This window comes from Ctenopharyngodon idella, chromosome 20 (genome assembly GCF_019924925.1).
Source record: "Ctenopharyngodon idella isolate HZGC_01 chromosome 20, HZGC01, whole genome shotgun sequence".
NCBI lineage: Eukaryota > Metazoa > Chordata > Actinopteri > Cypriniformes > Xenocyprididae > Ctenopharyngodon > Ctenopharyngodon idella.
Genome location: NC_067239.1, coordinates 27,497,188 through 27,520,539, shown reverse-complemented (window position 1 = coordinate 27,520,539; position 23,352 = coordinate 27,497,188). Strand labels below are relative to the sequence as shown.

Here is a 23,352-nt window from a genome sequence, read left to right as displayed (position 1 = left end):
TCCATTGATATATTTCACTTGAAGGATTGTATGAAAACGTCCACAGTGGTTTCGGACACCACTACAAATGGCTGTCCCCTCAAACAGTGCCCTATTTAAGGGTATAAGAGGCGATTTCGGACACAGGCCGTGTATTTTTAGTGACATGTTTTAAACATTACGACACTTGTACGTCTGCAGTGGTGGTATGTTGTTAATGATAACTTTCACTCCTTCTAACTTGATAACCTGCTCATTCTTAGAAGTAGTGATGGGAGAAACGAAGCTTTTCGAAACTTTGCTTCACAAAATGATTCACTCGAAACGCTGGTGACGCCTGCTGGTCAGAGCGGTGTAAATGCACCGAAAACGTTTCAAACATGTATAAAAAAAAAATCACCTTTTACAAATTAAATGCAAATGTTTTATTAAAATGTAATCTATTAAATGCAGTTAACAAATCATATAATACTATCAAATATGAAGAGTCAGTATAATATGTGTTATTTAATTAAATTATAAGGCTTGCTTTGTTTGTTTAATGGAGAGCTTGGTTAATCAGGTCAATAAGAGATTACAACGAACTACAACTCTTCCTTTTTATTATGACAAATGTGTCATTAAAATGTCTACAAATGTATAAAAACTCAGATAAAATATATACATAGACACTGTTTCATTGGGTCACAGAGAAACATCTACAATTTACATTTCGAAGATCGTTTATTGAAGTCATGTGACTTGGGCAGTTTAATGCGCGCTCTGAATCACTGGTTTGAAAAACATGATTCGCAAAGGTTTCGAAGGTTTCACTTGAAATCTTTCTGTTTGAATTTTAAATTACATAAAATAACTGTGGTCAATAACTATAGTATTTTGGCGTGAACTAGTTATCATGGTAAAGTTTTTGTTAAGGGATGGGATGGGCCAACTTTGATATTCTGGAACTCAACTGAGCCTGGATTTTTATCATGAAGACGAGAACAGAAAAAAGGTAAATACATTATTTATTTTTTTATTTCATTCATACATATAAATATAGGCCTATGCAAAATGTTCCATTATGCAAATTCACGTAATTCAATGTGTACTAGAAGAAAGAATACCATGGTGTTATCATGGTAGTTTTTTTTTTAGAGGAATATTAGACAAATTCTACAAAAAGACTGCAAAATTAGTTTGTGGTGAACGTGTGTGGGTGTTAAGTGTGACATTTTCTATTTTAAATAAGATCCTCTGATCATTAAACATTAGTTATATGAAAGTATTTCTTGGTAAATAAAGGTGTATGTGTAAATATCCCCTTTAGCACACATTACTGACTACAGTTCAGTTCCAAGGCAATATAAAATGGCTGTTACACAGGTACATTTACATTTTAAATGGCATTTACATATATATTAACATCTCAGTGAAAATCAGAAACAAACCTCTGATGTAAACGCAGAAAAAGCAAAGAATAAAATATAGACGATTAACTTATAAAACTATATTTTAACTTTAAAAACAAATATTTTACATTTTCTTATCTTCTTTATTATTCTTGTGGGGTACAAAATAATTGTAGTGATCATGAAACCTACAAAGAAGTGACAGTTTAGTACACAATTTGTATCTGTGGTACATATGAGGTATTTTATGCTGTCATGGCAGGAATAAGGAACAATTCTGTAAACCGCCTTTTTCACATGATTATCTGAACGTTTACATTGGCTGTAGCAAAGTAAAATATATACCTGCAAAGTCTCATTAGATTGTTTCATAATAAGAAGTTCCAAATTCATGAGAATATAATTTCAATAATTCCATTATTCTACTTGTGTTCTATAGACAAGTCATTATGAGGATATTATATGATATTTGAGGTATCCTTTTGAAGATGAAGGCAGTGTCTCAACTCAAGTTACAGTGAATCCAGGTTTGATGTTTCACATCATAATTTTAAGTGGCTAAAGTTGCTGTTTGGCAGAGTGAAACCTCCATTGGTACCTCTCTGTTTCTCTCTGTGAATAGCCTGTACAAGGCCAAAGACCACAGCGGCCAGGGTGGTCCTCCCACTGCGTCCATTCTTTCCTCTGTCTGCAATACCGCTGCTTGCCATCTGACGCCTTTTGGTGCTGATGAAGTACGTTCGGACACGTCCCTTTCTCTCACTGACGCCCTTGATGTATATCTCACCACGTAACTCTAGCACGAAGCCCCAGTCTGCTAGAATATTACGTGTGGCCTCAGGGACCTGAATCCTTCCACTGACTCCAGTACTGTCCATCCGGCTTGCCAAATTCACTGTCATGCCCCAGATATCATACTGGGGTTTGGTGGCACCGATGACCCCAGCAACAACAGGGCCATGGGCAATTCCTAATGGGTATATTGACGTTACTCATATTATATACTCATTGTTATTGTCACAAATGATAGGTAACTGTATATAGACTTCATAGTCAGAGTAGACAGCATATTTAAAAGGACAGATTTTTTTTTTTTGTACAAGGAAAGCATACAGGGTCTGTCAAGATCCAAAAAGCCTTTTGAAGCCATTCAATGCTAATTAATTTAGCGGAATTATTTCTTAAATGCGACATGAACCAAAACAAGGCTGTGAGAGACAGAAGTACAGTCTGATCAATATGTTATACAACCCATATTTGTTATGGAAATGTACTGTGATTGACACACAGGTACACAACAATACTACACAATATTTACTTCTATACCTTACAGTGTCATTTGCATCAGATTAGATATAGCATCTACTTTGACTGAGGTCTATTCCACAAGCCATTACCATTTTGTTAGCTTGGTTTACCTGATGATAAACCAGATGCTGCCATGTAGCCGGTTGATTTTCTCAACAACAACAAAAAAGACTTCTCTAACACCTTTTCCAGAGAGAACCAAAAACAATGAGGTCTTGTGTAAGATAGATGAGAGATAAAACATCAGCAAAAAAGTTTAATCAAAGTCCTACCTCATCAAAGTCTGCAATGATCTCATTGAGCAGTCTGAGACACTCAACTCCCTCGTGTTTGATCTCCTTCTGCTCATAGTAGTCATTAAAGCCAGCGATGGAGGCAAACATCACCCCCACCTCATCATAGCACTGAGAATACAGCTCCTGAGAGGACAAAGACATCATATAAAGCTTGGACTTTTATTTGGTCTTTGTAGTTTATTAGTTGTGCGTCATTATTGCTTATCCACCTTATTTTGCAACACGGAAATAAGCTATTTTCTGTGAATGTATGAGACTTCCATAAATAATTAGAAGAATTACTATTTGCACTACAAACCAGTGTGTTTATAATTACGATAATAAGTATTAAAATAATATAGCAAACACCAGTTTGCAATATCAAGCATGTTTTTGTACAGGTCAAATAACTGTAAGTGGATGCCTGCTCTTATGTTAAAAATATGGTGGATTGGATTAGGGCTCGACACTACCTCAAAACTGCTATGGACCTTTTCTCATTTGTAATGTCTCTCAGCCGTCTCTCTTTCTACACTCAAATCTCCCTCTTGCTCACTCTCTCTCCTCCCCCATCATTAGTGTATATTATTTATATTTATATATTTTTTGAAAGGAATTAATACTTTTATCCGGCAAAGATACATTAAATAGTTCAAAAGTGACAGAAAAGACATTTGTAATGTTACAAAAGATTTCCGTTTCAAATAAATGTTCTTTTGAACTTTCTATTCAAATAATAAAAATATGTTTTAATCATTGATAATAATAAGAAATGTTTCCTCAGCAGCAAATCAGCATATTAGAATGATTTCTGAAGGATCATGTGACACTGAAGACTGGAGTAGTGATGCTGAAAAAAATTCAGTTTTGCATCACAGGAATAAACTACATTTTAACATTAGTTATTATATTAAAAAATATAAATATATATAATTATATATAAATATAATATACATGAATATATGAAAAGTGTTAAATAAGGAAAGAACAAATGTTAAAGTATATGAGCATATGATTTGTTTGTTTATCATCTACACTGTTCATTGACTCACTGCTTTACTTTGACTTAAACACTTTCAGAGATATAACACTGGATAACACATATCAGATCTAGTAACATACAAGTATGAGTTCTTGATTTCTTTTTACCTACTGACGGTTTATTCGGAAGGTCAATTCCTCATTCAAAGGCATAGTAAAGTCAATCAGACAAATCATTTTACTACAAAGCTTAATATCTGACTTTCATTCATTGTTTTTCTTTTTATGTCTACAGGTCAAAATGAACGAGTCTATCACCAACTTCACTTTCTTGCTGACTCTGCTCTACGTCAACACAACTTATATGAAAGTCACCTCTTATGAAAATAACACATTTGTGCAGTTCACCTATGGTCTGTCCACCATGTCCACACTTACGCAAGGTAAACTTACACAAACTACCTCTTCTACTACTACTACAAATACAACAACAGCTGCACCCAACATCCTAGCATCCATAAACCTGCCTTACATGATAGCCGAGCTTGTCATTGCCTTGCTCTCCACAGTGGGCAACCTGCTGGTTTGTGTTGCGGTGGGACTAAACAGAAAGCTCCAAACAGTTACTAATTACTTTCTGGTTTCGCTGGCAGTGGCGGATATATGCGTGGGTTCCCTGGCGATCCCCTGCGCCATTATGACGGACCTGGGAATTCCACGGCACAATCTGCATCTGTGTTTGTTAATCTTATCTGTGCTCATCATGTTAACCCAGAATTCCATCTTCAGCTTGCTGGCAGTCGCTGTGGAGCGTTACGTAGCCATTTTCATGCCCTTCCAGTACCACCGGCTCATGACACCTTGCAACGCAGTGCTGGTCTTGTGCGTCACTTGGACACTGGCCTTCCTGATCGGTCTGGTGCCGTTGATGGGATGGCACAAGCCTCCACCTGAGACGGGCTACTGTATCTTCCTGTTGGTGGTGGATATGACCTACATGGTCTACTTCAACTTCTTCGTCTGCGTCCTGACCCCACTGGTGGTGATGTTCCTTATTTACGTGCAGATCTTCGTCACGGTCAAACGTCAGTTGAGGAGGATTGCAGCAGAGCGGGGTGGCGCGACCAACACAGAGGGAACGGCGAAGATGAAGAAAGAGATGAAAATGGCCACGTCGCTCTTTCTGGTCCTCTTCCTTTTCACGGTCTGCTGGATTCCGCTACATATCATAAACTGCTTCCTGCTGCTGTGCCCATCATGTCCCGTTCCCCTACCGCTGCTACTAACGGCCATTATTCTCTCCCACGCAAACTCGGCTGTTAACCCTTTCCTCTACGCCTACAGGATGAAAACCTTCAGAAAAGCCTTCAAGGCTATCTTTCTATGTGGCAGGGGCATCAGTGATGGTGATGAGCAGCATGATAACAGGGGATGCAACAACACACAAAGACCCTGAACGTTAAACACTTAGTCTAGTCCTAAAGTAAAGACTGAAAAGTTCCTTCAATCAAAACAATGGGAGTAAAAACTAAATTCTAAGGTGATTGAATGTGTAAAATCAGACCTGTATTTTGTCACTCTTGTCTATATATTTCTAAGAAACATTCTTTAATTTGAGAGAGAAAATACAATTTTTTACTTACGAGTAGGGCTGCATGATTGGGGGGTCAAATTGAGATTTTTAAGATAAAAATTGTGATTGCGATTTAAAATGCCATTTAAATAAAAAAGGTCAGGGTTTGCTGTGCTTGTTTGTAGAGCTGCACAATTTGGACAAACATTTTGTGATTTTATATCAATATAACTATAAAATAATAATTATTATTGTAATTATGATTATAAATATTTACTAAATAAAAAATATTAAACAAAATAAGAATTTTAAAATATTAAAGATCAAACTTTTATTTTGGCAAAAAAATGCAGAGAGCCCTTAAAGTCTTTTTTGTTGTCAACAGGCAGTTTATAAGTGCTTCTTGCTACATATTTGGGAAGATGGTTGGCACATGTTATGTTCAATGCAAATTATAAGCAACCTAAACTCACAGCACAGAGGCGAGTTTGCGTGGGGTAGCATTTACTGATAACTGAGGTGCTCTGAGACACTGAAAACACGTGAAAAAGAAAACAGTGACACACTTCACTCTGAAACATGCATCGCATATATGCATTTAATTAAACTGCAGCAACTGTGATTTGATAATAGCACTAATCCATATTGTGATTTCGGTTTTATTCCGATGAATCGTGCAGCCCTTCTAAAGACCACAGACAGCGATACTTTGCTCCTGTTATGACAGATCCACACAAAATCTTTTAAGCTGAAATGGCTACACCAACCTTTCTAGTTTACGTAAACAGGTATGTAGCATTTTTTGTGAAGCTAAATAAAGCAAAAAGCATCCTAAAACAGTGCTCATACAGTTTGAGGCAACATGACAGCAAAAAGAAACCGAACACTCACCCATCATTCTTCACTGCAGGAAGTCTTTTCTTCAGCTCCACCTTGTCTTCATCTCGTAGAGCTCCAAAACCTCTGGGCGGCACTGTACTCTGGTTTAAACACTAGTTCCTCACGACAGCTCACAAAGCAGCCAGCGATCTATCAGACCAAGCCGAGGTTTCTCTGGGTCCACTGTTTTCTTTCAGTTTGTGTACAGAAGCACCCGTGTAGAATACCAGCCCAAACGAATCTAGTCTACATTCCTCTAGAGTAGACAATATGTGCAGACAGAGTTAATTGAACTCGATCTACCTTTCCGACAACAGTGTATTTTTTGTGACGTTTTAAACATTATGACATTTGTACGTCCACAGTGGTAAGAAGCAGTGGTGGTATGTTGTTAATGATAACTTTCATTCCTTATAACTTGATAACCTGTTCATTACTAGATGTAGTGATGGGAGAAATGTTGAGTTATGCATATAACTACTGTTCCCAGAAGGAGGGAAACGAGGTACAACACATGACTATGGGATATCGCGCTCTTGCGCAATCTGCTGAAGACACCTTTATTCACACCAATGACACATGACGACGTGGCCGGGGCCACCTACCCATCATTCCCTTTGTTCAGTCCAGCTCTTCACCAAGCCTCCGACTGCACGGGGCCCAGAGGTGTTGTACCTCGAGCTGTGGCAGGTGGCCTGGCCTACGTCGTCATGCGCCATTGGTCTTTCAGGCGTGAATAAAGGTGTCTTCAGCAGATATCTCAAGAGCGTGATATCCCATTGTCATGCGTTGTACCAAGTGAACTGACTGAATGGGAATGGAACAAAGCTTTTCGAAACTTTGCTTTGCAAAATGATTCACTCGAAACGCTGGTGATGCCAGTTGGTCAGAGCGGTGTAAATGCACCAAAAACATGCGTATAAAACACCTTTTACAAACCAAATCAAATGCAAATGTTTTATTAAAATCAAATCTATTAAATGCAATTAACAAATCATATAATACTATCAAATATGAAGAGTCAGTATATGTTGTTTAATTAAATTGTAAGGCTTGTTTTGTTTAATGGAGATCTTTGTTAATCATCCCAATAAGAGACAACTAACTACAACTCTTACTTTTTATTATGACAAACGTGTCATTAAAATGTCTACAAATGTATAAAAACTGATCCGAGTTCAGATATAGACATAGATACAGTTTCATGGGGTCACAAAGAACCATTGACATTTCGAAGTCTCGTTTATTGTTCATTGTTATTATTAAGTCACGTGATTTAGTTTCATGCGCGCTCTGAATCACTGGTTCGAAACAAATAATTCGCAAAGGTTTCGATGCTTCACTTCAAATCTTTCGTTTGAATTTAAAAATACATAAAATAACTGCGGTCAATAACTATAGTATTTAGGCCTGAACTGTAGTTATCATGGTAAGGGATGGGATGGGCAAACTTTGGCATCTGGGAACACTACTGAGCCTAGATTTTTATCATGATAAGATGAGAACAGAAAAAAAGATAAATACATTAATCTATTTTTTATTTCATTCATACATATAAATATAGGCCTATGAAATCATTCCATTATGCAAATTCACGTAATTGAATGTGTACTAGAAGAAAGAATACCATTCCATTTTCCGTGGAATGTTAGACAAATTCTACAAAAAGACTATAAAATCAGTTTGTGGTAAACGTGTCGTGTGGGTGTTAAGTGTGACATTTTCTATTTTTAAATAAGATCCTCTGATCATTAAACATTAATTATATGAAAGTATTTCCTGGTAAATAAAGGTGTACATGTAAATATCCCCTTTAGCACACATTACTGACTACAGTTCAGTTCCAAGGCAATATAAAATGGCTGTTACACATGTACATTTACATTTTAAATGGCATTTACATATATATTAACATCAATCAGAAACAAACCTCTGATGTAAACGCAGAAAAAGTAAAGAATAAAATATAGATTATTAACTTATAAAACTATATTTTAACTTTAAAAACAAATATTTTAGACTTTAAAAAATATTTTACATTTTCTTATCTTTATTATTCTTGTGAGGTACAAAAGAATTGTAGTGATCATGAAACTTACAAAGAAGAGACAGTTTGTGCACAATTTGTATCTGTGGTACATATGAGGTATTTTATGCTGTCATGGCAGAAATAAGGAACAATTCTGTAAACCGCCTTTTTCACATAATTATCAGAACGTTTACATTGGCTGTAGCAAAGTAAAATATATACCTGCAAAGTCTCATTAGATTGTTTCATTATAAGAAGTCCCAAGTGAAATTCATGAAAATATAATTTCAATAATTCCATTATTCTACTTGTGTTCTATAGACAAGTCCATATGAGGATTTTATATTATATTTGAGGTATCCTTTTGAAGATGAAGGCAGTGTCTCAATTCAAGTTACAGTGAATCCAGGTTTGATGTTTCACATCATAATTTTAAGTGGCTAAAGTTGCTGTTTGGCAGAGTGAAACCTCCATTGGTACCTCTCTGTTTCTCTCTGTGAATAGCCTGTACAAGACCAAAGACCACAGCGGCCAGGGTGGTCCTCCCACTGCGTCCATTCTTTCCTCTGTCTGCAATACCGTTGCTTGCCATCTGACGCCTTTTGGTGCTGATGAAGTATGTTCGGACACGTCCCTTTCTCTCACTGACGCCCTTGATGTATATCTCACCACGTAACTCTAGCACGAAGCCCCAGTCTGCTAGAATATTACGTGTGGCCTCAGGGACCTGAATCCTTCCACTGACTCCAGTACTGTCCATCCGGCTTGCCAAATTCACTGTCATGCCCCAGATATCATACTGGGGTTTGGTGGCACCGATGACCCCAGCAACAACAGGGCCATGGGCAATTCCTAATGGGTATATTGACGTTACTCATATTATATACTAATTGTTATTGTCATAAATTATAGGTAACTGTATATAGACTTCATAGTCAGAGTAGACAGCATATTTAAAGGGACAGATTTTTTTTTTTTTTTTTTTGTACAAGGAAAGCATACAGGGTCTGTCAAGATCCAAAAAGCCTTTTGAAGCCATTCAATGCTAATTAATTTAGCTGAATTATTTCTTAAATGTGACATGAACCAAGACAAGGCTGTGAGAGACAGAAGTACAGTCTGATCAATATGTTATACAACCCATATTTGTTATGGAAATGTATTATGATTGATACCCAGGTACGCAATATTTACTTCTATACCTTAGAGTCTCATTTGCATCAGATTAGATATAGCATCTACTTTGACTGAGGTCTATTCCACAAGCCATTACCAACACGCAGCTGGAAATTGTTTGAAGAATGTTTGTTGATCTCTCTCAGGGTCTCCTGCATAGCCAGAGCGAACAGAACCAACTCACTGAGATGATGTAGGTCATTCACAACACGAGACTGTCAGGATGAAGTACAGAACAATTATGGTGCATAGATAGTTGGAAATTACAAATGTAAAATATAGCTGCAAGCAGCGATGACGGGCCCAAGCCCCAGCACCACCGCCAACCCCAGTAACTTCAGGGCAGCTATGCACGATAGGCAACATGTATTTAAAGCGGGTAAATGTAAAAAGACTAGTATGTCAAAGTCGTTTGAATATGCCACATTTACTGCAGCCAGCTGGTGCCACTATGACTGTGAACGGTCACATCCATTACATCATTTAAATTTAGATAAACTGCATGTAACAGGGTGTCATAGGTCATTATCTTTTGCATCTCAAAATGTTGTGCTTCCAGACGTAGTTATGTTAATGTCATTTTATATTTTTATTAACCTAATAAATAAACTAATTATATAAAAATATATTGTCAGGGCACTACAAATGAACAGGTTATATGACTTTGTTTTGTTATTCAAATTGATATTATAAGATAAGGCCTAAGAAATATCTTACCCTAATGCAGGCAACTGCAGACAGCAATGAATGAGTTAAACACTAAGCCATCAAGAGTGTAAAATAGACTCTTTCTCTTTCTCTCTCTCTCTCTCTCTCTCTCTCTCTCTCTCTCACACACACACACACACACTTTTTAAGTCCAGATGTATTTATCTTAAATTATTTTTATATTTTTATTAACCTAATTATTAAACTATTTATATAGACATGTTTTAAACGCACTATAAATGAATTGATTCCATGCCTTTCTTATCCTGTAATGCAGGCAAAACTACTCGGCAATGAATGGGTTAAACTCTAAAACATCAAGAGTGTAAAATAGACACACAAACGCACAGAGGCAAAGTAAGATCTAAGGAACAGTTGTAAACTGTTTACCATTCAGTTAAATACAAATGCAATATCTGCTAAAAGTATTATGTCTGTACAGTTTTGTTAAATGTATATAATTAAGTAGGTTAATCATATGAATGGGGGGGTGGGGGTGGGGGGGTCTTTCTGTTAGCATGTTTTACCTGTTTATCAGGTGATAAACCAGATGCTGCCATGTAGCAACTGCCAATGGTTTTGATTTTCTCAATGTCCAAAAAATATGATTCCTCCAACAACTTTTCCAGAGAGAACCAAAAACAATGAGGGCTTGTGTAAGACAGATGATAGATAAATATCAACAAAAAAGTACTAACTTTCATCTAAGTCCTACCTCATCAAAGTCTGCAATGATCTCATTGAGCAGTCTGAGACACTCAACTCCCTCGTGTTTGATCTCCTTCTGCTCATAGTAGTCATTAAAGCCAGCGATGGAGGCAAACATCACCCCCACCTCATCATAGGACTGAGAGTACAGCTCCTGAGAGGACAAAGACAACATAAAGCTTGGAATTTTATTTGGTTTTTGTGGTTGATTAGTTGTGCGTCATTATTGCTTATCCACCTTATTTTGCACAATTTTCTGTGAATGTGTGAGGCTTCTGAAAAATTAGTTGCAGGTTAGGGATCGATACAACCTCAAAACTGCTATGGATGTTAATGATACCTCAAACTATGCAGGTTGTTGAGGTGTGATATTTCTAAGCTATTACTGTTTTCACCTGACGGATGATAAGATCACCCTAGGATCATGGGAGCAAATTCTGCACAGGTAAGTACCACTCACATTTTCTTTAAGTTTAAAATTAGCTCATAATTAATATCATCACTGATAGTATCTTATATATGACTCTGATATACCTGGTCATGTCTGTTCCTCTCTAGGAAGTGACGAGCAACATGTGCAGGCAGGATGTTATGCAGTAGACACTCATTGTGTTCCCTCAGGTCTCTCATCTCCTGCACTTCCTGCTGAGCTTGCAAACGCCATAGGAAGTCCAGCCTTGTTGTGGCCTCCCACTGAATCAGAATGAGATGGTACAGAATAAGGATATTAATTACATTTTTCCTATGTTTTCCCATTCCCTGCCAGATAATGAAATACATGCTATAGAGAATATTATGCTTCAGAACAATTTGTTGTCAAAACTGAACACTGAAACTAAAAAAAAAAAACCTGAAAATTTCATACCCGTCGTCCATTGTAGAACACAGCTACGATGAACATTGCCATCAACAGAATTGAGACTCCCTTTCTTCTGAGGTAGTGGGACCTTATAAGTATAAAATGCAAATAAACGTTAAGTGTATGAAAGTAGTTTTTAAAAGCATTTCTAAATAGTGTGTTAGAGATTTATCATAGACACGCACCTACTTAACTGCTTCTGCTCTGGTTGTTGTACATACAGCATGTGGAAGGACACTTCGATGAAGTAAGTATAGATGGCAACCACCAACAACAGAATAGTCAACTTCAAGAGAGAGCTCAGCCTCAGGAACACAGCACAGGTCACCATAGAAACCACCCCACTCAGAATGAAGAACTGTATATATAAGTATGATAAGCATGAAATATAATAACAGGTAGGTGAAATCTTGACAACAGAACTGTTTATATAGAAGTCACACCTCTGGATAGGTGCAGGCAGTAAGCGTCTTCTGGCTGGTCTGATATTCCTCTGTTTCACTGGTGTTTATTTCTCTTGTCTCAGTAGAGTTACACCATATCTGAATAAACACAAGATGAAAAATTACAATAAATGGAGCCAAACTGTAATTGTAAAGCCCAATTTTTATCCTCCAACAATTAAAACATACTATAGGGCTTTTCACACTTTAAATAATTAACACCGAGTCATTCTAAACCCCGGGTAAACGGAATCCTGGGTTATCTTGCTTCATGTTTCACACTGCTCATAATTTAGCCGGTGTTAACAATTAATCCTGGGTATTTATAAGCTAACTTTTCACATTGTACATTCCTAAATCCTGGGTTAACATTCTTATTTGCATATTTGCGGTGTCAGTGTCATTGATTGCATAAACAAAGCATGCAACCTGTTTATATAGACTGCACTATCGAGATTATACTGAATGGACATTTCAGACTATAAAGGTAATGAAACAGTCTCTTCTTCATTCAAATTATAGCGTTTTCTGTCAGCATTTGACATTTTCCCTCTCAAACGCTGAATTCACTGTTTATATACAGTACGCAGTGTTTCCGTGACTGTCCAAAGCAGGCAATATGAGTAGGCGATTGTGTGTCTGTTGCAAAGCATCTAGCTGTAACATTCTAATGTTGCATTGTTTCACACTGTACAAGTTTGGCACCGCAATGTAGGGTTAACATCGCAAAAGCGGTGCTAACTCTGCTCCGGAGCAGGGGTTCATAAGCAGTGGGTGGCTTTTAACCCCTCTTCATAAGCAGGGTTAAAAGCGGTGTTTAGAATGACTGGGGTTAAGCGCAGTGTGAAAATCCCTTATGAGACCGTTTAAGTAATTTGACCTGGTAAGTAGTCATTTAGCACACTTTTATCCAAAGCAACTTAACAAAATACAAGGTGAGCAGGGTTAAGTGTCTTGTTCAAGGGTTGTGTCTAGATAACCCCTTCCAAAACATCTTGCGAGATTCACATTCGACATTCATACACAGTTTATTTAAAATCCCACAGTAATTCTATCTCTAACCCTAACCTTGGTACTAGGAGCACATGCAAATCCCATGAGAGTTTCACAGAACAATGTTTACCATCTCGAAACAACCTTTGTCAAGGACTCGATGCTTGAATCAGCCAACCATCAGTTACCAGCCCTGAGCTTTACCCACTATGCCACACCATCCAAAAAAAAAACCTACATGTTATGTTTGGGTATTGCTCTAGAGGCAAATTGATGACATTTACCACCTAAAATGCCATCATAACCAATCACAGAATTCAAAATTGAGTTTTTTAAAATTGCACAAAAAATAAATTCATGCAAGTCTCACCATGTCAAAGAGGGCCATGCCAAAGTTAATGGCTATAGCTGTGACAGTGAGAATGTTCCGCATACTGTTGTTTTCATGGATCCAGCAGCAGAACTGCTGAAGGATACCAGGAGAATGTTTGAACTCTTCAGCCAGGACCATCACAAGCAATAATAGATATCCCAGCAAGAACAGACAAAACTGTAATGCTGTCCAGTGATACAACCTGCAGATAAGACAATGAAGACAGTGGAGAATGAAGGTGAAGCTTAACACATAAGCTCTATGTAAAAGTGACAAAAATATAATCTTATTCACGTGATAAACATCAGTTGACTAGACTCTTTACCTGGGTACAGGGATGAGGGCTTGGACAGTCATGAGGAGAAGAAACATGATGAAGGAGCATACTAAATTGGTTTTAAACATCTCATCCCTCACCTGTGAGAACTGAACCAAGGAGCAAAATATAAACAGTCAGTTTGTGGATTCAAAAGACACCCTTAGGTTTAGAAAGAAAACAAATCTTTGGCCACATACACATTTCAGTAACTTCATGTTTTATGATCAATCGGATTGCTAAATGATTTTCATGATGGTCTTTTCATGATCTAGACCAGGGGTCTTCAGCTCCGGACCTCAAGATCCACTTTCCTGCAGAGTTTAGCTCCAACCCTAATCAAACACACCTGAACAAGCTAATCAAGGACTTCAGGTATACTCCAAAGTTGCAGGTAAGTGTGTTTAATCCAGACTGGAGCTAAACTCTGCAGGAAAGTGGATCTTGAGGTCTGGAGTTGAGGACCCCTGATCTAGACTATCCAAACCAGTGTTGTTGTAGTCCAAGTCAAGACAGAGACCAAGTCATGTCAAGTCAGAGTTAAGTCCACATGCTCCTGAGTTTGTGACCAGACTTGGTCTCGAGTCCAAGACAATATTTTTTTTCACATATCACATCACATTCTGCCCCATGTACCTTCTCCTCAATGTGTGTATCCTTAAACACCAATGTGGCTGGAGTGATGTGCTCCTGACGCATGCGCTCACTGCTGCGGAGATCAACTGCATGCTCTATCCGTTTGTTGATCTCCTTGGACGTGGATCTGCACACTGAGGATGTAGGAAGTTGTGTGTAAGAGCCACTGGAGAAGGAGGCCAAGATCTGCAAGGTTAAAATTCACCAGAGAGGTAGACCCATTATACAAGAATTGGAAATCATCTTCAGTGTTTTTCTTTGTTCTACTGATAGAGAGCCATACACAGTTAATATCAATGATGTTGCTACATGGAACCTCTTTGTTCCAGGGATGGGTTTTTGGATGATCTGCTTTAATTTCATCTAGGTCCTCTTCCTTGTGGCAGATAAGGAAAGTGTCAATTTTGTGTTTTCGCAGGAACTCATTGCGTTCATATCCACGCCCGTCCTCTGTTTGGTAGTTCCCATCCAAGCAGTCCAGAGTAGCGCGTGAAATGTGAATGCGTCTATTGATAAAGTAGACAGTCAGAAGAGAGTGTTACACACAGAAGCAGTTCCTTGTAAGTGAAACTGTTCAAACATTAGTAATTAGTCTGTTTAAAGTCTTGGAGCAAAGATTGAGGTAATGTAACATTGGAATGTCTACCCCCTCGATAAAGTTTTGGTCACTCACCCAGGGATCCCCCCTGCTTCAAGCATGTTGGCAATGCCTACATCCCAGGACCACACATCAAACTGCCATTTTTGTAGACCAAGAACCCCACAAAGAACAGAGCCAGAGTGGATCCCAATCCGCATATCCATGTCAAAGTTCAGTTGTCTCCTTATAGATCTAAGAATATACAGATATAAATCATTGATGCCTGTACAAATAAGCTCAGAAGGAAAGTAAACTAATATTAGTTTAAGTCACAAATATATGTAGAGCCATTGATTCAGATTTCCAGAATTAGGCAACCAAAACGATGTTCACCTTATCCAGCGTTACAGTTGTTCACTTCAATCATCTAAAGCACATAATATTTCCAACTCTACAGAAACTCTCAGAACATGGTTATACAGGGAATGGCACTGTGTCGTACCGTATAGTGCTGATCATAGCTAGTCCCATCTCCACACAGCAGCGGGCATGTGCTCGCTGAGGCTCTGGTACTCCAGACACACAGTAGTAACAGTCCCCTAAGATTTTTATTCTCAAGCAGTCATATTCCTAAAAAGACACACATTGGAAATATCAACCGAACACATCTTAGATGAGTTTTAAAATGCACTATAGTGTTTTGTCAGTGATTTTTCAATGAGTGAGATATGAGTGAGTGAAGTGACCTGTACGCCAAGTACGGTGTCTCATGTTTGGAAATTGTGCTCTGCCTTTCACCCATCCAAGTGGACAGAGCAGTGAGTATTGAATACACACCCAGAGCAATTTTCTTTTTTTTTCTTTTTTTTTTTTTGCTGCAGCACCCAGGGAGCAATTGGGGGTTAGGTGCCTTGCTCAAGGGCACCTCAGTTGTGGGTAATGTGGAGAGTGCTGTTTATTCACTTCCCCCACTTACATTTCCTGCCGGTACTGAGACTCAAACCCACAACCTCCGGGTTACAAGTCCCGACTCTCTAACCATTAGGATACAACTGCCCACAAATTAAGACACTCTATTGGAAGCTCTAAAATCCCAACTTCAGAAAATCATATAAAATCTGAAAGCTTACCTCAGCTAGCCGGTCAAATTGTCCAAAGAGCTCATTGAGTAAGCGCACTAACTCCTGAGCGGACATGTTCATGGATAATAGTGTGAAGCCCTTTATATCAGCAAAGAGGATACTGTGAAGGAAAGATAATAAGTGAGGTAATGATAAAGATTAAGTAGTGACAGTGAGAAATTAGTAATATTTTTTTAGTTCAGTCATGAATTGCATCTTTCCATGAGGACCAAACTGCAAATTACATTTCCAGTGACATTAGGGTGTTAAAGACAACATAGACATTACATTCTTTAGGTGATCCAAATGTTTGTTTGTTTTTTAGTAAGTTCAAATGATCTCCTCTAGAAAATAATATTTCATTAGGAATGGAATGGTCATATTCTATTTATCCTTGCTGTATAACTTATCGCTGAAACATGTCCTGTTAGAGGCTATGGGATACCTGACATCTTTGTACTGATGGATATATATTTTGTGAAATTGCTGAGGATCGAGGTCATCATCCATAGAAGTCATATCAGCAATCATCTCCAAGGCAACAAAGCGGGGTAGGATCGACAGCACCAAACGCTCCTGAGGTGGGAACAAAACCTGACCTCAGATATTCTTACTGAACCAACTTTTACACATATACTAGATGTGTTCTTCCAATCTCTCATATTAACGCTAATTTGTTACCATTACTGGACAAAAGATACTGGAATCTCATACAGACTTTAATTTCTCTTGCCTGTCTCTGGTTTTCCGTTTCTAGTTTCATGCGGCCTTCGATGCAGCGGCGTGTCTCAAGAAAGGCTTGTCTCTGGGACCGGTCAGTCAGGTAATGAATGAACAGACCCGCCACGTTCATGCATGTGTACAGTAAAGCCTTGGCGAGAATCTAAAGATAGAAAGGCCAATTGAGAACAGCTCTCTCAGAAAGGAAAAGGAAATTACTGTACCTGGGAGAACTAGAGCTAGATTGGTAAATGATTTGTTTGGTTAGACAAGCAACTCATACATCCATCACCATATACACCTGTCACTGACTCATCCATATATATATACCATCTATCCATTCATGATCCATCTCTACCTTTCTTAGTAGTCCCACTTCACTGAGGTTACGTATGGTCTCTGCAATAAGGTGCAATATGGAGGTGAGTGTGCCAGCTCCGATAGCCCAGAGCAGTGACAGTGGCAGCAGAGTGTATGTGGCAAACAGGGTGAACAGAACATACCAGGATTGGTCTCTTTCCAATCCGTATGCCAGCCCACCCAATATCTGAGCAGTCTGTGACAGCCAGCTAGCCATACCAGCGTAATGCAACCATCTTGGGGAATGTGAGCGTTTACAGGTGAGTACCAAAACACACAGGGCAGTTGCGCAGGCCATGAAGAACCCTGTAAACCAGCCCAGCAGTATGTCCGAACCGTCCGGTGCCATGGCCAGGTAGAGCAAAAGGAGGTGCAGTTTGGCAGCTGCATCAATAATGTTCGTGACAACTAATGAGGTTCTTCTAGTGTGTGAGGAATGGCGCTGGTAGAGTTTCTCGAGATCTTTGGATTTGAAGATGTGTCTCAATGTTGGCACATACACCCCATGGATGATGTGGCCCCAGTGCACAAAAAAGTCAGCATCACTGACGTAGTCCGCAGAGGCTCCAGTCTGCGTACTAGATGAACTGCCGCGTTCCCCGAAAAAGGATGGATGAACTCTGGCGACCGAGGAACGCCGTTTAGTCATACCCCGTGATGCTTTGTTGCGTATCTGTTGGTTGATTTCCTCAATATAGGCATCAGTGACGTGAATCTTCTGGGCCGGCTCCATGCCGAACTGCTGCCTCAGCCCCCGTTGGCTGATGATGTGTTTCACGGCGTTCTGCCACAGCAGTTGTTTGCGCCGTACACCTGGTGACATTGGAGTGGGTATGCAGGATGGTGGCTGCATCTTGTGAATGTCAGTCGTGTCACTGAATGTTACCATGACAACCACAGGCTTATCTTGCCACCATTACCCATGAGATAGGAACTCGCTGAATCTCCTTTTCAGAGAGGAGTTTAGGTGGCCCATTCAGGGTCATCTGCATCTGAAAATAGAAAAAAAAAAAAAAAGGAAATTACAGCACATAATATGTATTTTCTCTAAAGCCATAAGCAAATTCTTGTTGCTTGTTGCTAACTGCATTAGTTGAATGTATTCTACAGGTGTACAAGTAACAACATTTTACTGCATTGTTGACACATCAGGCTGATTAACTGGACCTGTGATGTCACCCTATGCTCTAAAAGAGGCTGCCAGATTTAGTACTGAGCTCCGTAATACTGTTAGCTGCTATAAACAATCCCTTTCTGTGTGGCTCTATCTCACCGTACACAACCCGTCCCACACATGTGATCCAAACTTAAACCAGCTCTTACTCAGAAAGCATAGATCAGTTTACAGATTTCAGATGTAAACAGAAGTGATCAACGCAAGAGGTATTTTATGCAATCTTTACCACAATGTACAGTACAGTGTAAATGTTGTTTCTAAAACTAGATAATAAATTAAAAGCAAAATGCTGGTATAAAATTCTATATACAGTATTTTTTGTAGTAATTCTATATAAATAAACATTTATTTTTTACACTAGTATAGAAACTGACTGGAAAATATTATAACCTACACATTAGGATTTTTTTCTGTAATATATAAATATACAAAAATTATTTTAATTATTATATAATTATTTAAACATATAAATAATGTTAATGTATATTTATACATCAAAATAGAAATATATATACATCCAACATTTCCCATAATTTTTTTATGTATCAATCATGAAGCACTGGAAATAATAATTAATTTGCTTACCTGTGAAGTAATAAACTTCCCAACACTTCTTTGTACATTTTGCTGCTCTTTGAAAAATCCACTTCTTCACCTCCATCAAAGAGTCATTCCTTTGATTCTCTTCATCCTAGATATTGTTGTTATGCACAGCATTCTTCTCAAAACGCAGGTAAAGAAAGACATAGGCAAAATATCTACGCAATCTATATACCAACTTGGTGAAGAAAAAGCACAACACGTTTTTCCAATTCAATGAGCTGAGAAGCGATCAACAGATTGCCACGCCGAAAGCGAGACGGAAGCTCAAGTTTCCCAAATAGGATTACTTACTCAGCACTCATGCCCTGGCTACTCAAAGCATCCATCACTGACATCACATGATGCACAGTAGAGAAAACCTGAGCTAACAAGAGCCCTTCAGGGTCAAAGTTCAGTACCTTAACACTTCTGGGAGATTTCTGTCAATAGATCTCTCATGAAATAAGATAAAAGGGTAAACGATGTAAATGCAAAGAATACAAAATACGTGCAGACAGGATGAAAATCCATGTAAAATGACACATACAATTTTGACACGACATTTATATTTAAAATAACAGAGGCAGGGCAGAGGAGTAAAAGATATCAAAAGAAAGCATGTGATTGGCTGAACTGAGCTAAGCAGGTCAGTAGGATCAGTTAATGTTGGCTATAAGCTGGATAAAGTGCTTGAGACAGAATTTACTAATTGTGCACTATGCACAAGACTTCAGACAGTGACCTGATGAGGAGAAAGTCTTCACAAGGCAAAATCAGGAAATACTAAACAATGCAAACTAAAAGGTAGTGACTCAGTGTCAACTAGCACAACACTTGCTCCCTTACTATTGCTGTACCAGGATACAGTAATGGTTTCAATTGCTGATTCATGACACATGATGTACCATTTACTTATACATATATACTTAGATACATACCATGATACTGTACATGTCCAAAACACCACAATCAATTACAATGGTACTACCTACTCTTTTATGTGAACCCTTCAGTGTAATCATATATAAATGAACGAGTTTGTCCATAACCATCGTTCTGAAATAAATAAGTGCACATTCTTGATCACACACTTCCTGAAGTAAACGTGAATGGTACTTGCCTGCGCTAAACTTGCTGCCAAGACATTAGCAGTTTGTGGGTAGTTGCTACAAGGGTGTTGCTAGGAGGTGACTAGGGTGTTCTGGTTGTTCATTCACTATGTGAAAATAGTCTGATTGCTTAGAAAATAAGTTTAATACTTAAAGTTGGGGATTTCTACAAACACCTAAACCTAAGCAAGTAAGGCTTGCCTTAGCAAGCACCACTAATGTTGTTTCACGTTAGGAAAATGAGGAAAAACCAGACAGAGAAATATGGGTAGACTTATTGAACACATTGACCATATGGTCACCATGGATGTAGGCCTACTGTCATAGCTAATCACAGATAAAGCTAGTCACAGAGCCACAGTCTTTATCTACAAAATAGTGCATCACATTAATGGAAATGAAAAGTAAAAAAAAATGAGTGCTTTTCATGCAGCTTCATTACTGGGAGAGGATGAGATTTTACTGTGGACTGTGGTCTATGGTGGGCTCTAGAGGGACTTAATCAGCATTAGCAATGGTAGCTTGGCTCTAATGGGATTCCCAGAGCTCACTAATCAGTTAATACACACATGATTCAATCCAGTCCTCCTTAAACAGCAGCAGATCTATCCTGAGCCCTATACGTGTTGCCAGGCACCCAGCTAAGGCTTCAAAACTGCTATTTCTGATCCTGGCCAAACCCCATCTGAGTTAAACTTAGCAGTTACTTTTCTTGTGCACAAGGAGGTCAAACCACGTTTTGGCGAACTAGTGTAACAGAGGCCAGCTAGTAAAGAGATGTGCAGGTAAAACCTTAGTGCATTAGCGACTAAGGCTGTGGTTTTTAGCGTGCCCGCCTCTCATGCTGGAAACGCCGGTTCGGATCCCGCTTGAAGCGGTGTGAGTAGAACCAAAGGGATTACACTTGCCAAATGAATTATGCAAAATGTTGGCTAGAAGTGCACCTTGCTGATGATGATGGATTCTTAATCACTTGAAAACTGCTCCATTTATCAAAGTGGGATCCATTTATGACTTTTTAAAATAATATGTGACGAGTTGTCAAACAGCAGTGGATCCATTTTTGCCTGCTATGAAGTGTACTTAGTTCAATTAGGATATTTAAATATCTTTTATAAACGTTCACTAGAGAAAAAAAAAAACATTACTGGTGTGCATCTTGATACAAAACAATGGCACTGACATATTTTAAGATATGTCAGTACAGGTTGCTTTCAGTTAAAACAGCTCAATCACGCATTTTAGTCTAGGACTAGCTTAAGCCTTATCTGTGAAACCAGGGGAATGTATATTAACTGAGTGCATGATTTGTGGACACAGTTGACTGGCATGCTACAGACAGAAATATACAGTAAGAAAGAAGATAACATACTAAAGTAGCAGAGAGGTTAAACTGGGTGAGGGTGATTTAAGGTGAAGGAGAGTATTAGCTCTTCTAAAAACACTCCTAAAGAAAGTGGCTCCTGGCCAGTGTAAACACACACACACACACACACACACACACACACACACACACACAAATCATTTGAAACATTATGTTTCAGCAGCATAATGTCATGATGTTATTGTTGCTTTTGAATATTGAACTTAATTTCTTAATCTTAATTTAACTAAAGTGTTGACAGTTTGAAACATATATTTTAATGATATTTATTTAATTTAGATTCAAATCTAAATGTTTCTAATCTTGATTAAGAAAAATAGACTGAGAATGTACCTGCATTACCTGCAAAATTTCAATGGTCAAGCCTTGCCCGGCACCACTTGCATGACATGCTGCCATCAGGTGGTTGTATCAGCTGTGCTTCACAATGCATCACTGCTCACGTGCCAGCCTGACATCACTAAAGAGAGTATCTTCATCATCATGTCTTCATCTGTAGCTTCAGTGCAATTAAAAGCCTTCGCAATGATTCCAGGAACCTAAAGAGCCATTTCTCAGAAAAGTCAAAAAACAACAAAATAGAAACTGGTATTTCAATGCATGATGACTTATTCTGGAAGTGTTTAGCTATTAATTTGAATTTGAATTATTATTGTTCTTAATAATAAAAAAAATAAACTGACACTTCAATGCATAATGAATTCTTATGGACATGTTCAGCTATTAATTTTAATTCACATTATTATTGTTATTAATAATAAAAAAATAGAACAGCAACCAACGCTTTAGTGCATGATGAATTAATTTGGTTTTTCTAATAAATGTCAAAAAAAAAAAAAAAAAAACTATTACTATTATTAAAATTACGTAATGCATGATGAATTAATCTGGAAGGGTTGAGTTCCTCTATGCAGCTTTCCTGTAATAGTGCAGCTCTCAGAGGAAGTGTGTGAGTCTGAATCACTGTGTGGAAGGACTGTCATTCACATGAGAGGCAGTGAATTCGAGTCACTTATGTTTATTTTGGCTCGTTGACGGAACATGAGAGGAGCTTTATGTTCTACCAGACTATGCAGCTGAAAACAAGCGGTGAGGAAATAAAAAATATGAGATTAAGGGTTTTTTTTTTATATATATATAGTTATGAAAGTGTTAATATGTCAAACGAGCATGTTCAAACAATTTTTTTTTGTTTTTTTTTTTGTAATAACTGTACATATTACATACCCTGTCTAGACAGTTAATTTCTTAAGATGTTCCTCACATTATTTGAGGATTATTAAGTCCGTTTATTAACTGAATTAAAAGAAAAACGCTGTTAAAACGTGGTTAATTACTAAAATTTTTACATTCGCGTTTTGTTAGAAATCGCTCACAATAACAGACTGGAAAGCTACAAGAAAAACATTTTTCACAAAAACGTTTACTGATATCATAAAACCCACAAACACACAAACATGTTGTTAATTGTACCCAAATGTAAGAAGTGTAGCGGGATCTGTTTTGAAACTCATCTATGTGCTTCAGCGGTAGGCCCCACACCAGCCTGCGGCTTTCCTACTGTGAGTGAACGGAAAGTAGCGTCCTTGTTTGGCGTGAAGTCCGGCTTTGGACCGCTGGACGCCGGTGCGTCGCAGTAACTGGTTGAGTGCAAGAGCGACATCTGGCGTAACTTGGAAGCCATCATGACCG

General features: G+C 38.2%; 3 protein-coding genes across 11 annotated transcripts in view; 2 read left to right on the top strand and 1 right to left on the bottom strand.

Moving 5' to 3' along the window:
• The first annotated feature begins 725 nt into the window (after nucleotides 1-725).
• On the top strand, nucleotides 726-6,903 carry LOC127502326 (adenosine receptor A1-like). Of its 3 annotated transcripts, none has more exons than XM_051875210.1 (3): nucleotides 726-973; nucleotides 4,230-4,377; nucleotides 4,588-6,903. In XM_051875210.1, the coding sequence occupies exons 2-3, from the start codon at nucleotides 4,236-4,238 to the stop codon at nucleotides 5,388-5,390; spliced, it is 945 nt and encodes a 314-aa protein (XP_051731170.1). In that variant the 5' UTR covers nucleotides 726-973; nucleotides 4,230-4,235; the 3' UTR covers nucleotides 5,391-6,903. The 3 variants fall into 3 exon arrangements, with proteins under 3 accessions (XP_051731170.1, XP_051731169.1, XP_051731168.1); XM_051875209.1 differs by having other exon boundaries at nucleotides 4,504-6,903; XM_051875208.1 differs by having other exon boundaries at nucleotides 4,230-6,903.
• On the bottom strand, nucleotides 1,002-23,281 carry si:dkey-206f10.1 (adenylate cyclase type 8). 7 transcript variants are annotated; one of them, XM_051875190.1, is made up of 20 exons: nucleotides 23,134-23,281; nucleotides 19,171-22,199; nucleotides 17,407-18,400; nucleotides 17,062-17,211; nucleotides 16,774-16,904; nucleotides 16,338-16,449; nucleotides 15,710-15,837; nucleotides 15,301-15,459; nucleotides 14,911-15,133; nucleotides 14,628-14,813; nucleotides 14,001-14,101; nucleotides 13,673-13,877; nucleotides 12,310-12,408; nucleotides 12,052-12,224; nucleotides 11,873-11,954; nucleotides 11,542-11,700; nucleotides 11,015-11,161; nucleotides 10,827-10,919; nucleotides 9,689-9,806; nucleotides 1,002-2,340 (listed from the first exon to the last, which is right to left on the bottom strand). In XM_051875190.1, the coding sequence occupies exons 3-20, from the start codon at nucleotides 18,295-18,297 to the stop codon at nucleotides 1,913-1,915; spliced, it is 3,585 nt and encodes a 1,194-aa protein (XP_051731150.1). In that variant the 5' UTR covers nucleotides 18,298-18,400; nucleotides 19,171-22,199; nucleotides 23,134-23,281; the 3' UTR covers nucleotides 1,002-1,912. The 7 variants fall into 7 exon arrangements, with proteins under 7 accessions (XP_051731150.1, XP_051731155.1, XP_051731149.1 ...); XM_051875189.1 differs by lacking the exon at nucleotides 1,002-2,340 and adding an exon at nucleotides 8,417-9,267; XM_051875192.1 differs by lacking the exon at nucleotides 1,002-2,340 and adding an exon at nucleotides 8,417-9,267 and having other exon boundaries at nucleotides 14,944-15,133.
• The window catches only part of efr3bb (EFR3 homolog Bb (S. cerevisiae)), a 40,736-nt gene continuing 40,573 nt past the window's right edge, over nucleotides 23,190-23,352 (top strand). The window contains exon 1 of the mRNA XM_051875199.1: nucleotides 23,190-23,352. Coding sequence (XP_051731159.1) covers nucleotides 23,346-23,352 — 7 coding nt within the window. The 5' untranslated portion in view covers nucleotides 23,190-23,345.

Excerpts from the sequence above, each read along its gene's own strand:
- LOC127502326 (XM_051875208.1), top strand. The coding sequence starts at position 4,236 with ATGAACGAGTCTATCACCAACTTCACTTTCTTGCTGACTCTGCTCTAC.
- si:dkey-206f10.1 (XM_051875190.1), bottom strand. The coding sequence starts at position 18,297 with ATGGTAACATTCAGTGACACGACTGACATTCACAAGATGCAGCCACCA. Across the intron at positions 15,838-16,337 it reads AATTTGACCGGCTAGCTGAG|GAATATGACTGCTTGAGAAT; the intron begins GTAAGCTTTCAG and ends GTGTCTTTTTAG. Across the intron at positions 10,920-11,014 it reads TCATTGCAGACTTTGATGAG|TTGTTGGAGGAATCATATTT; the intron begins GTAGGACTTAGA and ends TCTCTGGAAAAG.